General features: G+C 42.6%; 1 protein-coding gene across 7 annotated transcripts in view; it reads left to right on the forward strand.

Annotated features, from left to right (window-relative positions):
* Window positions 1-13,919, forward strand: part of PIK3AP1 (phosphoinositide-3-kinase adaptor protein 1) — a 47,382-nt gene that overhangs the window by 5,478 nt on the left and 27,985 nt on the right. For 5 of the 7 annotated variants that reach the window (XM_075758443.1, XM_075758444.1, XM_075758442.1 and 2 more), the window contains one exon: window positions 4,764-5,180. The exons of the other annotated variants lie outside the window; for them this stretch is intronic. Coding sequence is in view for 2 of the 5 variants with exons in the window: in XM_075758437.1 (XP_075614552.1) it covers window positions 4,764-5,180 (417 nt within the window). In the remaining 3 variants the exon portion in view is untranslated. The remainder of the gene's footprint in view (window positions 1-4,763; window positions 5,181-13,919) is intronic. 7 annotated transcript variants of the gene reach the window in all.

The raw sequence follows: 13,919 nt of genomic DNA on the forward strand, positions 1-13,919 counted from the left end.
CAAAACTTTTATCTGCTTTGAGCCTGCTATTTCCTCTTGCTTGTTTGCAGCACTTTAAATAAAGTGAAGATTTTCTATTCCAATCAAAGTGAGAGGTCTCACTAGGATGTTAGTAATTATTGCATGTGATCACTATTACTTTGTTATGCATTCCAGCTAGGCAAAGAATGCATTCATTTCCTCATACATCACTTAAATACACACACTTCAGACACTGAAATATGAAAGGTGCTAAGGACTTCTGTTAATGGCCCACCAGTACCTTCTGACAGAGAGCTCTTGGAAGCGCTTTCTTTTTTAAGAGTTTGATTATTAAGACACCTTGGGGTACATTTCGTTTATGTCAGTCATTTGTATTTCATATGAAGCGGATCTCCCTCAATCAAGGATTGATATTTTTGACTGCTACGTTCGTGTATCCTCTGTACACATGAATCCCAAAGCAGATGGAGAACAGGCTATGTAGCGGTTTTTTGATTAGTCAGAATTTGAGGTGGATTTGATCTAGTGGATGAAAACAGATTTGCTTGCCACTGCATATGATCATCTGAGTTGGAGTAAAGGATTTGTCTCTCAGTTTTTTACCTGGTCTGTGGACAATGAGAAGTCATGGTCTACTTAGGAGAGGGATGTGAAAGGTGACACAGAAAAGCTGTGTATTAGTAGAGGCCCTGAATTTGCTTTATGGGGACCCACAAGTACAGTGGAAAACTGTTTATGATCTGTGAATTGGAAAATGTCAAACCTTTTGGCTTGTAGCATGAAGTAATAGATAATAACAGTTGATGACATCTGATTCAAGTTTGGGAAATGTTAAGTGGGCAAGATACAGTCTTACCCAGAGATGATATGCCAGCTTCCCGCAGTATTCTTTAGCTATTTCAGTGGTAATCAGAACCTTATGATACGGCAATAAACCACTATTCCATGTTTGCGCTGAACTCAGATTGTCACCTTGCTACTCCCAAACATGGTCCAAAGATGAGACAGATTTGTTTGCTTCTCAGAGAGGGACTATGAAGACACGCTATAAGTCTATCACTGCAGGATACTTCTATTCTCTTGCCATGGGCTTTCTGTGATTTTGACTGAATTGCTTCATTCCCTTCTATTCTGTGTGCAGTTTATAAGCTAGGAAAAGCATTGTATTATGTTCTGTCTCTGTGCTATATAGTCTGTGGGCCTTCCATCTCAATTAGAGGTCTTAGACATTTCTACACTACTGGTTTGTAATTTCATCAGTCTTTTATCATTGCCGTGTAATGGAGTGTGCAACTAAATGCTGAAGAGGAAGTTACAGCTGGAACGGGGTCCAAAGATTATGTTTTATCTTTGCAGACTGGAACAGAGCTACACCTGGATGTTTTTCTATGTATTAACTAGTTAAACATGTCCTGAAATATTATTAATAGTGTTGACATTTTGTAAAGAGAAGCAAAAGTCACTTTTATACCCTAAGTTTAGGAATGCAGAAACAAGGTATTGTTAAAATTTAAACTAGATTACACTCAGGGCGTGAAAAAAACTTGAAATGGGTAGCTGGCATAAATCTTTCTTCATCTTGCTATTGCGTATACTGTTCATACCTTTCCTAATTGAATTGAAGGCTTCCTTGTGTTTGTTTTTCCAAAACCAGTCTGTTGAACGCATTGTCAAAGAATCCATCAAAGGTCAGGGTTTAAAGAAAGAAAATGCTTGGTGTTCACCTAGGGATTTCCTTATATGTGTACAATAGGCAGAGTATACACTGTGCTTTTAAGTGTGCTCTGTGAGTTTTTCTGTAACCACTGTGTGATGAGTTGTGGGAAAAACTCCCCAAAATATTCTGTATTCTCCATTTATTATACTTTTCCCTGAGGACTGGACAGTAGTTGGTGCTGCAAAGGGAGGTATTTGGTTAGACAAATAATAGCATGATCCAGGAAAGTGAGTCCTGTCACCGTTCTTTTAAAAGGGGATGTTGCAATTGAAACTATTTCTAGAATTTTGTTGCCTTTGAAACAGTCCTGTTGCTGACTCAAGCTTATTTAGCTCTTCAAGACCCACTTCCAGTATTTTTGTGTAGAACAAGTATTTTTGAACATAGTTTCCTTGGCTCTAAAAGTGGAGTCAGTAATTTTATTTCTCAGTTCTCCTTTCAAAAGCATTGTTTCTCAGTTTATCCTGGAAGTGTAAAAGGCTATAGGAGTTGAGGTAAGAGGGCCTGAGAAGCTGGTGCAGCTCTGGTAAGGGGAATGGTGTGCCGGTAGAGCAGTGCTATCTAGGGAATCAATACCTCTCCTAAACACTAGGTGAAGTTCCTACTGCATGCAGCAGCTACACTGCTCTGGGTGATGTTGTCTCTGGGGATATAAATGCTGGCAGGGAATTTTCAGAGTGTCTGTCAAGTTTGCATTTTTTGCCTATGTATCAGAGGAGGGAGACTCCTTGGATACATAGTGCCTCCGGAGTGCAATGCATGTTTAAAATCAATGACTCCCCCACTGTGTGTCCTCTCCAAGCACAGCTGCTTCATTTCATTGAAGGACTGGAGAAGGGCCTGTTTGCTAACAGGTTTAGTGTGGAAGCTGTGCACTTGTAAAAAATGTGTGATAGGATTAGGTGTTCCGTTTTACAGAATGCTAAAATCCTCTGGAGGCCACTGTTGCTTTCCTCAGAGTCCAGAGGCGGGACTTCTCCCAGAGAGCACCAGGGTAGGACTTTAGGAGCTCTGGGCACACCTCAGAGAGTCACTGCATCGTCTCCCCATCTGATGAGGTTGGGCTCAGCTGGCTGTGCTGCAGTGTGTGGGCTCTGTTCTTGGCAGATAGTTATGCTGCCCTTTCCCACTGTACTGCATGTAAATCAACACGTGGCACTGGAAGCAGAAGTTGCTGGTACTCTTCCCTTTCTAGAATAAAACAACTGACCTCTTGAATTTTGCTTGGTTTTCCTGTTTCTGTTCATATGATTCTGTTGTCTTTGTCAGGTGATGTTCAGCCAGAAGTGATGTTTTGGCAATAGTGGTGTTCTCACTGGTGTGAAAGCCATCTTTTTTCACAGCAGTTCTGCACTCTTAGCTTAAAGGTCCCAAGGCTTTGTGTCTGTCTGTGTTCAGCCTCCATCTGGGGTTCAGGAGCTGTATTCACTCAGAAACATATAGCCATCCTAGTGAATACTGCTGCACTGCAGTGCCCTTGTTCTCCAGAGCTAGGACAGCATCCTTTCACTGCTAGAGACTTTCCCTTTGTGCAGGTAACCATAATGCTATTGGGTGAGCACAGAGCACATCTCCACGCTTCACTTTCTCAACTGTACCACTTCTGCTCAGCTACAATTTAAAGTTGGTAATTGTATGGTTTAGAGCTGGGGTACTGTACCCCAGACATGATTTCAGCCTTCGTTTCTTACTGAAGGTTCTGGGGAAGGTGGCAGAATGGAGTCTTTGGAGGCTGTTCAATTTTGGTTGAATTTTAATAAGATAATGCAAAACTGTCATCTTCAATTCTGGTAAATTCACTCTCTGCAGATGCTCTTTTTGGCATGCCAAATTTTAGGCATTACCTTCTACTTTAATTAGAAAAATCTGCATTTGCTTGCTTCTGGATGGAGATGGGTTGGAAATGTTGACACTTTTAAAGAGTCAAATTGGAATTAGAAGACAACAATTTGCTAATAAGCTTTGAAATGCTCAGTACTGAAATCTACCATGAGACCAGAGCCATAATCCTCAAATTTGGGTAAACTTTTCATGGGTAAATGAGAAAATTATAGTTAGACTTTTTCTTGAGATTGGTGGGAGAGCAGTACATATTGCCATACTGGATCAATCTGCATGTGATCTTCTTAGCAAGCTGGAAACAATTTTACAAGTTCATTCATTCCAGAGCACAGAAGTGCAGGACAGCGTAGGTAGGAGAGAATTATGGAATAAGTCAAGTTTGGCAAGCATATTTTGGGCTGTGTTATGGCCACCACTGTTGTATTAGTTCTTACCCTCTGAGGGCTTGTCATGCTAAAATGGTTGGGAAACCTTTGTATGACAGTTCTGGGGGAAGGACTCTAACACAGGCTTGCAAAGCGTTTGATAGAATTGCTGTGTTGCAAGCACTGGGACTGGTGTACTCTTCAGTTGCACACGCACTGTGGAGGCAGTTTACTTTCTGCTGCAGTGAGAGCAAATGTCTAACCCCATGGAAGCCATAGTGACTTCCTGTAAGCGTTGTGAGACCTCATTTAAATAAAGGCCTTTCTTATTTTAGCTATATACTTCTTATACTTTAGTGTATATTTCTTATTTTAGTGTATATTCTGCTTGAGCATGTAATGGTCTGCAGTTGTGTTGCAGAGACCCTGTAGTTGCCTAAAATGATTTCACTTCGCACACAAAGATGATCTCCCCTTTTCAAGCTGGTTTGTTTTAGAAATCAGGTTTTTGTGGGTTGTTTTCCTATCAGCATGCTTTAAATCTGTCAGTCTCCACATGTGGTTCGTTTCACTTGGAACTACATAGGAAATCCCCTTCCTCATAGGAGGGTTTTTGAGAATGAAAAAACTACTTAAATTTTAATGGGGTAAATGCAAGTAGGAGTTCAACCACCCTTAGAATTGTTCTGTGGCTGTGAACACTTCACGTTGAGTATATCTACTGTTCTTTTGAAGTTCTTTGGAGCTTCTGACATGAATTATAGGGACAGCCTTGTGGGTTTTTTGCTGCAAAGCTGTGGGTCAGCTCTTGCTTTGAATTTAATTCTCCTCCCTGTGATCTTCTTGCACCTGTACAGGAACCCCTGGAGGATATGATGTGCTGATTGTGTATGCAAGTGACGCCACTGAGTGGTGCCAGTACCTCCAGAACCTCTTCCTCTTTACTCGGCATGTTCGAAAGCATCGGATTCTGAGCTACCAGTTGGAAGGCAAGTCTGCCATCTCCCACCAGGAGCTGGACTTGTTCAACAGAAGTCGGAGCATCATTCTTTTGCTATCTGCTGAGCTGGTGCAGAGTTTTTATCTCCCTCACGTCCTGCAGAGCCTTCAGGAAGCTTTATGGCCCCCACACAAAGTAGTCAAGCTGTTCTGCGGTGTTACAGACTGTGATGACTATTTGACCTTTTTCAAGGACTGGTCTCAGTGGCAAGAACTCACAAATGATGATGAGCCTGATGCTTACCTTGCAGCTGTCAAGAAGGCTATTTCAGAAGGTAAGGTAGCAGCTGTGGAGTTCCACTTCCTGGTCAGGGGTTGGAAGAGGGAGATAAGTGATATTGTTTATCCTTATTTTAACACTGGTAATGTGTTTTAGTGAAATAGAAAGCCAAAGCAAATTGTACAACCCTTGTAAACTAGGAAGTTTTGCAAGCCAATTTTTCTATGCCTGGTCAATTGGTCCCTAATTCAGGAGAGAGTACCAGTGACTCTCAGAATTTTTATATTTGAAGGTTATCTTAGGTGTCTGGTTTTGAATGCAAATCAAAAATAAAAACTGAGTATCTAAAAACTTACTAGTGCAGAAGTATTAACAGCTGGAGCCTGCAGAAGCCCAATGTACTGAATTTTAATTAAGTCTGAACTTTCCCAAACTCCGAAGGAGTGTGTGGTACTCCTTTCTCACACCTTCTGTTGAAACGAAGGTGGAGAGCTCCAGGGAATCTTGCAGGTCGGGAAGTTTTTATGACACTGCCGTACTTAGGGTTATAGTGTTCTTTGTCAGCCTTAGCAGGATTGGAGTCCTGTGGTTGTATCTTCGATTAAGATTTATCTGTATTTAGTGACATAAATGAGGTAGTGCAGTCTTCTAGTGTGTCTGGTGTTGTGCACATAAAGGTGCTTTATGCCAGGATAACAACGGCGCAGTAGCAATAAATTTTGGAACTCACGATCTTGGCCAAAACAGTCCACCTGAAAAAAGGGATTGTGCTGAAGATGGCATTCTCAGGTAACCAGGTCACAACAGATGTTTCCTAGCACCTTTTAAAAGCCCGCATAAACTAAAGTTTGCATCTCCCTTTCAAAGACCCCTAAAATGTCTTGATTTCCCAATGGATAACCTAGACATAGTCTGGCTCCTTTGTTTTCAGCCTGGAAGAGGACATAAAAACAGTGGCTGAGCTTTTGTACTCTGAAAAATAAAATGGACCAGAGATTAAGTTAGCTTTTCTGACACCCTCTGACAAAAGTATAGTTACTGTTTTCCTCCGAACTTGGGTCTAGAGCATGGCATCAATATTTTATTTACATATTCATAAATATTCAAATATTCAAATACATATTCAAAGTTAGGGACGTCTGAACAACATCTGCCTGGATTACTGGTGTTAATGGTTTTATTTAACATACCTGAGGACTGTCAGAGTTATTTTAGGCCAGAGTAGGAGTAAGTTGTAGTGTAGCTGAAGAGTGTGTAAGAGTACAAAGGGATGTTGTTCCTGAAATCTCCTAGAGCCACCTCTTGCCAGTCTCTTCTGGCTTGCTGCATTCTGTGCACAAAGCACAAGACGGGGCAGAAGAAAGACTCTTGCTTCCTGGGCTGAAGGTGGAGCGGGAAGCGTGAGTGTCTCTGTCGTTCATTAGATGGACTGGCTGTAGCAGGCGGTTTCATGTAGCCAAGTGGATCCCTACTAGTGAGAGACTTTCACTCATCTTCCTTGTTCTGGGCTCATTAAAAATCAAAGAGGATTTGAAGTGAAGGGAAGGGGATGGGTGTGGGAATGGATCACCTAGAAACCACTCTGAATCATCTGCTTCTCTCTTTAGAGAGAAGCTGTGTTTGACAGAGAAGCACCCAAAATCTGATTTTTATGCTGGGGAAGCATATCTGTTGGCAGGGGTGTGCTGAATGCAGAGCCTTGTCATCTAAAGAGTGGCTTCCATTCTCTTTGATGTCGGATGCAGTCAATGAATTGTATTAAGCTGACCTGGCTCTCTTCCTTCACTTCAACAAGTGGTTTCATGGCAAAAGTATATGTATGAATGTATCAGATCCTACCTCTGTGTGGGAAATAATGACTAGGTGACCTCTTTCATTGTGTGATTCTACAGACCGAGTCTTGTGAATGGCCTCAAATGCAAACGTTTCTCATCCTTCCTCTGAAGACAAGACAACCCCAGGTGTACATAGTTCCTTTTTTTGGCGAAACCGAAAACTTTCTTCTTCGTTGGTAATAGAAAAATTAACATCTGCCTTATAGTTTGTTTGCAGCCAACCTCAGCATGAGTGACTGAAGTAAGAGTGTTTGTGAGAACAGACCTCTCCCATAGAGAAACACAGCCTGTGCTCTGCTCCCAGGACTTCACTGTTAGGATTTTAGATGAACGCTTTGAAGTCAGGAGCTCTTAAAAGGTCTCAGTTAAGTACATTCTCTACAGCAGACTCTGAACTTTTCCCAAGTGAGGCAACCCTCAATTCCTCCAGCACTTAGCAGAGAAAATTTATGACCATGTTTGAAATGGTCTGGGTGTCTTCCTCTGGGAAGTAATCTCCACATGTGTTCAGCAGTACTTCTAACAGCAGTGTTAGCACACATTGAAAACTAAGGCTCATGCAAAAATGACCGAACTTCAGTTTCCTAATAGCTGAATAGAGCTAATATTCAGTTTCCTAATAGCTCAGAGCTAATGGAGCATATGACACAGGACACTGTGAGGGCAAATACCTTTCCAGAGCCTGCACACTGGCCCTGCTCAGGGTGTTGCCTTTAGTGCGGCTGTTAGGCTGTGGTTTGTTTAGTGCATCATGGGAACATGACACCCCCAGACATCACACGCTGAAAGCTATTTTAATTTTTATTAGTTTAGCATGAATTTAGAAATGAGGAAGCACTCATCTAGCCTTGTTGAGAACTGTGTGCTGACACTGACTCTTGCTCTTGTAGATGGGGCGTTTTTACTTCTACAGTTTCTCAATCCTGGCAAACTACAGAGGGCATGAAGGTTTCTGTTTGCAGGCACTCCTCTTATCTGTGGGGAAGTTTTTCAGGCTATGCAATAACTGTGCTAAGAGCATGGAAATGCTCAAGTCTGGCAGGGTATAGTCACCAGCCAGGGTGCAGTGACCAGCCTGCTACTTAAGCCCTCTTGTTTGGCTTGTGATACCACACTATGCTGTGCTGTGCGCATTGGCCAGTTGGGAATCTGTGCTGCACAGTTGGAGTCAATGACCTTTATCCTCCTTCTGTGTTCTCAAAGCTCAATTGACATCTGTTTTGTATTATGCACATTTCAACTTCTCCAGTTTATTTCAGCCCCTACCTATGTTGTCTTGAAAAATTTCAAATTTCCTGCTTTAAAAGTTGATGTTTCCAAAGCATTTACTAATGAATCAGTGGCTTCGAACTTTCTGTACCCAGGCAAACTCTTGCAGGGAAAAACCTGGGGAAGTCAACATCTGCCTGAGATTGCTAAGGTGATAACTCAATGTAGTGGCAGCTGAGAACCGTGCTGTTGAAGGGCAAGTGCAGCCTTGGCTAAGCAGAGCTCTCATGCACTGAAATGGACAAGAAAGAAAGGAAGATGAGTACCAGCAAACTTCTTGCAAAATAGGAGGGTCAGAAGTGGGTGCAAGGAAGCATGTGGTGAATATGGAGGACAGAGAGCAGTTAGAAGGAAGATGAGAATTTTGCTGGAGCCTTGTAGATGAGGAAAAGCTGGAATGTTACTCTGTCTAGTGAGGGGCTGATTTGAGAGATGCCAGAGACCAAGGCAGTGAGCTTTTGTTGGGAGGGAAATGGCGTAATAGAAACAGCATAAGTTGTTACCATTCTTCCTCCTGTACATGTCAAGAAATTTAATTAATTTTCTGGCTTTCTTCTGTTGCGGTGGTGAAACCACAAATGAAACTTGAGAGCATATCACAGAATCATGCAGGTTGGAAGGGACCTCTTGAGATCATCTAGTCCAACCTCCCTGCTGAAGCATGGTCAAATAAAGCAGGAGACCATGTCCAGTCAGGTGTTGAATGTCTGTTCAGGTGCAGATTTCACAGCCTCTCTGAGAAACCTGTTCCAGTGTTTGACCACCATGAGTAACAAAGTGTTTTCTTGTGTTCAGATGGAATTTCATGTATTTCAGTTTGTACCCATTGCTTCTTGTCCTGTCAGTGGGCGCTATGAGGAAGAGTCTTGACTCCACTTTTTCATTCCCTCCCATCAGGTAAACATCCGGGCTGAAGAGTTCCAGCTCTTGCAGCCTCTCCTCACATGAAGGATGTTGTGGTCCTTTAATCATCTTTGTGGTCTTGTGCTGGACTCAAGCTGTAAAGATAAAGTAACCTTGAAATAGGCTACTCGGAGTTTGAGGTTGGGTTGGACAGAGGTATGAGATGTTCTCGTGTGTCTCAACCCAGGGGCATGAAGTGGTAGTATATGGGAGATTCCCTTCAGCCTGACACTTCTGTAATTATTTGATTGCTAATGTTTGCTCTTCGCTGCCATGTAAGGCTAGAGCCCTAAATTCATGATGAATTTTTAAGTTTGGCAGCAGCTGCTCTCCAGTTACTTTTGGGGTTAATGGTAAAGGATCTGTTCAGTGATGATACATACATTCCTATTCATTACGTATCTTGAGATTTCTGCCAAAAGGCAGATTTTTCCTGGAGTAGTTCATCGGCCAATAGTCTTTGTGTGGAAGGATGTCAGAATTTGTTCATTTGATTGCTCAGACAAGCTCCATGTTAGGCCTTGATGCACTTACAACCTTCTGTCTTACCATGTAACTATTTCAGGACACAAGCACAGTGAAATCTAGTGTTATTTGGTATGTTACCCTTACACTTGAGATGTCCTGAGGAATGACAAAGCAAATACCGTAACCTAGAATAATAGTCTGTGGCTTTTGTGGATAAATTTGAACACTCTTTCCTTTCTTCCCTCCCCTTAAAAATATGTTAACTTACATTGAATACTTTTAAGGGCAACTTTTCACTAGAAACCACAAAAGCCACTAGACAGTAAGAGAGCTGCACGCTTTAGCATAGGACAGTGGTGATGTTATCTGAGGTGCCTACTACAACAATTCATTGAAGTGCGGGTGCTTTCTACTGTACAGTGGCATTGGTAACTACTCCTCTGACAGTAGCTGCTACTGAATCCATTGTGCTGTGTCTGTTCTTGGCAGGTAGCACTTCAGTCAGGACTACTCTGTCAGCCTAACACTGGGACTTACAGGTGAGACAGTAGTAAGGTGATGCTATAAACTGGGAACTGCAACTTCCTTCCCCACAGGTCCATCTGTCCTGTATGGGAACATGTTCATACAAGAGGGAGTGCTGTGGTGTGATTTCCAGCACTTGTGGAGTTTGTTGTTGCATGTTGTTGTGGTTTAGCCCCAGCTGGCAGCTGAGCACCACGCGGCTGCTCACTCACTCCTCTCCCCCTCGGTGGGATGGGGAGGAGACTTGGAAGACAAAGGTAAAACTTGTGGGTTGGGATTAGGACAGTTTATTGGGACAGCAAAGGAAGAGGAAAATAACAACAGTAATTATAAACTGCGTGATACACAATGCAATTTGCTCATCCAATGACATGACCCAACCCCCAGGAGCTGCTGCTCCTCCCCGACTAGCCCCTTTTTATGCTGAGCATGAAGTCATGTGGTATGGAATACCCCTTTGGCTAGTTTGGGTCACCTGTCCTGGCTATGTCTGTACTAGCTTCTTGTGAAAATTAACTGTATCCTAGATGAAAACCAGGGCACAGGTGGAGGCAGAACAAGACCTGAATGCTGTAGCAGCTCTTCCCTGTGTTGCTTGTTAAATTTCATAAAGCATGGCCATTGATGAACATTGGATGCAGAAAGTAATTCTGTTAGGGACATGACATAGCCAAGTACTTTATGGGAAAGTTGTGCCACCCTCTTAAAGTCTCTTTACTTGGCTGTATGAGATCCTAGATGAGATTTTATCTTCCTCACCAGCTGATCTCTTCAAGCCCTTATACTGTGGTCCGAAGTCCTCACAATGTTCCTGAAGAGTTTACAGTCCCATGCATGCAATTGCCATTCTCTGCAAGATCCATTTTGGCCCTTAGGAGGTTCTAGAAACTGCAGATTGGATGTGGATGCCTGTGCAAAGTTTGTGATCTCTGCTTGCATCTTCAGAGTCTGTTTGGATATCAGAAGTACAATAAAGGAAGCAAGCTGGAGGTAGGAAGGGATAGGAATCGATGTACAGATGTAAAGGGACAGAGAAATGTGAAGCTGGGGACCATTTGATGTTTACTTCTGGCTCTCAGTGCTCTGTGGAGGAATATGTTCTGAGTAGTGCTATTTCAGAGAATTACATCCAGCATTTATTTCTGCCAGCTTTTTGGAGTGGCCTTGAAGACATGAGATAGCATGATTATCTGCTGTACTGCAATCTTCCCTCCCTCCCTTGCTCCTTTTTTTTTTTCCCCCCTCTTTGAAGGGACAAAATTAGGTGAATTCTTAAAACTGTATTTTTCTCTTGTTATAGTGTGTTGAAATAGAAGATATGCTTCTCTGACCCTGCTCTTTGAAGAGAAACTGATAAGGTATTAGTCAGCCCTGGGTGCAATGAGAGTCTGCTTCATTATATGGGAGTTCTGCTGGCTGGTTCTCACTGCCTGTCAAGGAGAGGAAACTGTGATGCTGTTGCACAGGAGTTAAGGTTGAGAGGACATACTGGTAGCACACCCTTCCTTGCAGACAGTAGTATGGTTATAGATGACTGATTCTGGAAGTGCAGAGACTTCAGAAAGCTGGTTAAAGCAATGAGAGAAACCTTAACTAAGCCCCCAAGTGATACTGAGAGAAATGCATGAATGTCCTTATCCATCTGTAGCAAACAGGATTGAGCAATTGAAATAGTCTTCCCAGCTGCAGGATTGATGCATAGCTTGTCATCACAGTACTTTATAAAGTCCCTGTTTATGTGGATTAAAAGGAATACTTCATGGCTTATCTTTCATGACGGTATGAGATTCAAGCAGTGCTAGCATAGCTGCATACCAGCTTTCTAGACAGAGAATGAAATGATAGCCTGGAACTACTAAAGTGCAGAAACTGGTGTAGGCTGTAATAGACTTCATGCACATCTAAATACTAATCCTATTTCTCTGTAGCTTATAGTTCTGATAATGTCCCCACAGGTTGCTTTAAGGAAGTGACTAAGCCTAATTTCAAGTATCTGCCAATGTGAACTGCAAGGCTTTAAAACACCTGCTTAAAATAAGAGCCCAGTGACCAATACTGATGTCTTCTTCCAAGTTTGGAACAGCTGAAGTAATTTCTGCAAAATCTTTGCAGAAGTGCGTGATCAAACCAAAGATGCTTTACAGAGCAGGTGTGAAGAGATGTTTGGGGCAGACTTCAGGTTGTTTCAAAGATGTTTATTGTGCACTTGGACAGTTGTTTTGCTTCTAGGGTTGCACTTTGTAGGATTTTCATAACTGTTCGTTATTACCATAGACAATTTTTGATGCATTTTTCAAAAGTGATTTGAGAATAACAGTAGATCTTGTTTCCCAATGGGAAGTTTCATCAGTGGCATAGGCTCACCTTAGCATGGACTCAGAAGCTATTTCCCATCTCTGTCCTGTTCCTGTGCGCCCCAGCTAGTCCTTTAGGTTACTTAATCTTGTGTTCAGATTAGGTTACTTAATCCTTACTTATGACAGTTAATCCTGTCAGAGATTGACCACTAGGCCTGTGAGACCCTCAGGCTGACCGAGAGCTCAAAGAACTATGAGTTAACTTGCAGTTTCTGAACCGCAATAGCCAGGCATGCTTTTAGCTTGAGGCAGGCATAGTGTGGTATGTGTTTGCTTGAACCCTAGTGAAAGAACTACAAGGTAAATATGCTTTGCATTTGTAGCACGCTCTAGACACGCTCAGATAAACTATGTTATCTTTGTGTTGTAGGAGGGACTCTGCATTTCACCCCTGGGCTGGCAGCTACTGTCTTTGCAGTAGGTATGAGTGAAATGTATAAATAAATGTTCCTCCTTATCCTGAAGTTGAGGGACTGGCAGCTTAGCTTCCACCCCCGTTGTCAGCTGCTGAAGCAGAGATCCTGGTCCTGTGTCTTGCTGACGCAGCCAAACACGTGCTCTTTTCCACCAATTCTGCTGCGTGGGCCATAGCCTCTGGTGAAAATAAAGACAGGAAGGGGAAAGAGGGCTGTGATGGGTGCAGCTGTATTTTAAACTTACAGGTCTTTTTGTTGTGAACATCTGTCCCCAGATGAATGCACAGATTTTTTTTTTTTTAATTGCTGCTCAGCAGACTCACTAAGCCAGGCTAACTCTCTAGAGTGAGGTATGCATTTGAGCTGAAACAGTGTCTTTTCTGCAGAAGTAACAGCGCTGTAGGGGCAGTGTTGGTACTCATGTGCTCTATTAAGTAATGGAAGAAGACATTTATTTCCAGGACTGTGCAAGGTCATCTGACATGGTTTCTAAGAGCAGAATTTGGCACAATCTCTGAACAATATTTTGAAGAGTCTGTATTTGGGGAATGTCTGTTACTGGGGTTGGAGGAAAACCCATGCTGAATTCAAACTGTGTGCTTTCCCTGAGGTCTTGCATGTTGCAGCTGTAAGAGCCACTGATCTCGGGTATGTCCAGTTTTTTACATTGAAGGTCCTGCTCTCAGCTCAGGGCTGCTCGTGAATGAACAAAAGCTGTAAGTTTGAAAGAGTTTTGCAGGAGGTCACAAATTGCAATTTCCTCTTTAATCTGTGATAGGATTGCTGAGTATTGAATTGTCATCCTGGGGAAATTGCTGAGCTTCTGTGAAACTTCCCTGTGCCTAGATCTTTGCGGATGGTGCCTTCATGCAACCAGCAGCATTACAGACCAAGAATGTACCTTCCCGAGCTGCTGAGGAAGAGGGGGGGTCCCAAACCAAACTATAAGAGCCCATCCAGTGTTCATCTACAGTCAAGGCAGAGGAGGTTGAGGAGCGTAGCTGGGGCAGATGAAGTGTGG

This window comes from Balearica regulorum, chromosome 7, assembly GCF_011004875.1.
Source record: "Balearica regulorum gibbericeps isolate bBalReg1 chromosome 7, bBalReg1.pri, whole genome shotgun sequence".
Classification (NCBI taxonomy): domain Eukaryota; kingdom Metazoa; phylum Chordata; class Aves; order Gruiformes; family Gruidae; genus Balearica; species Balearica regulorum.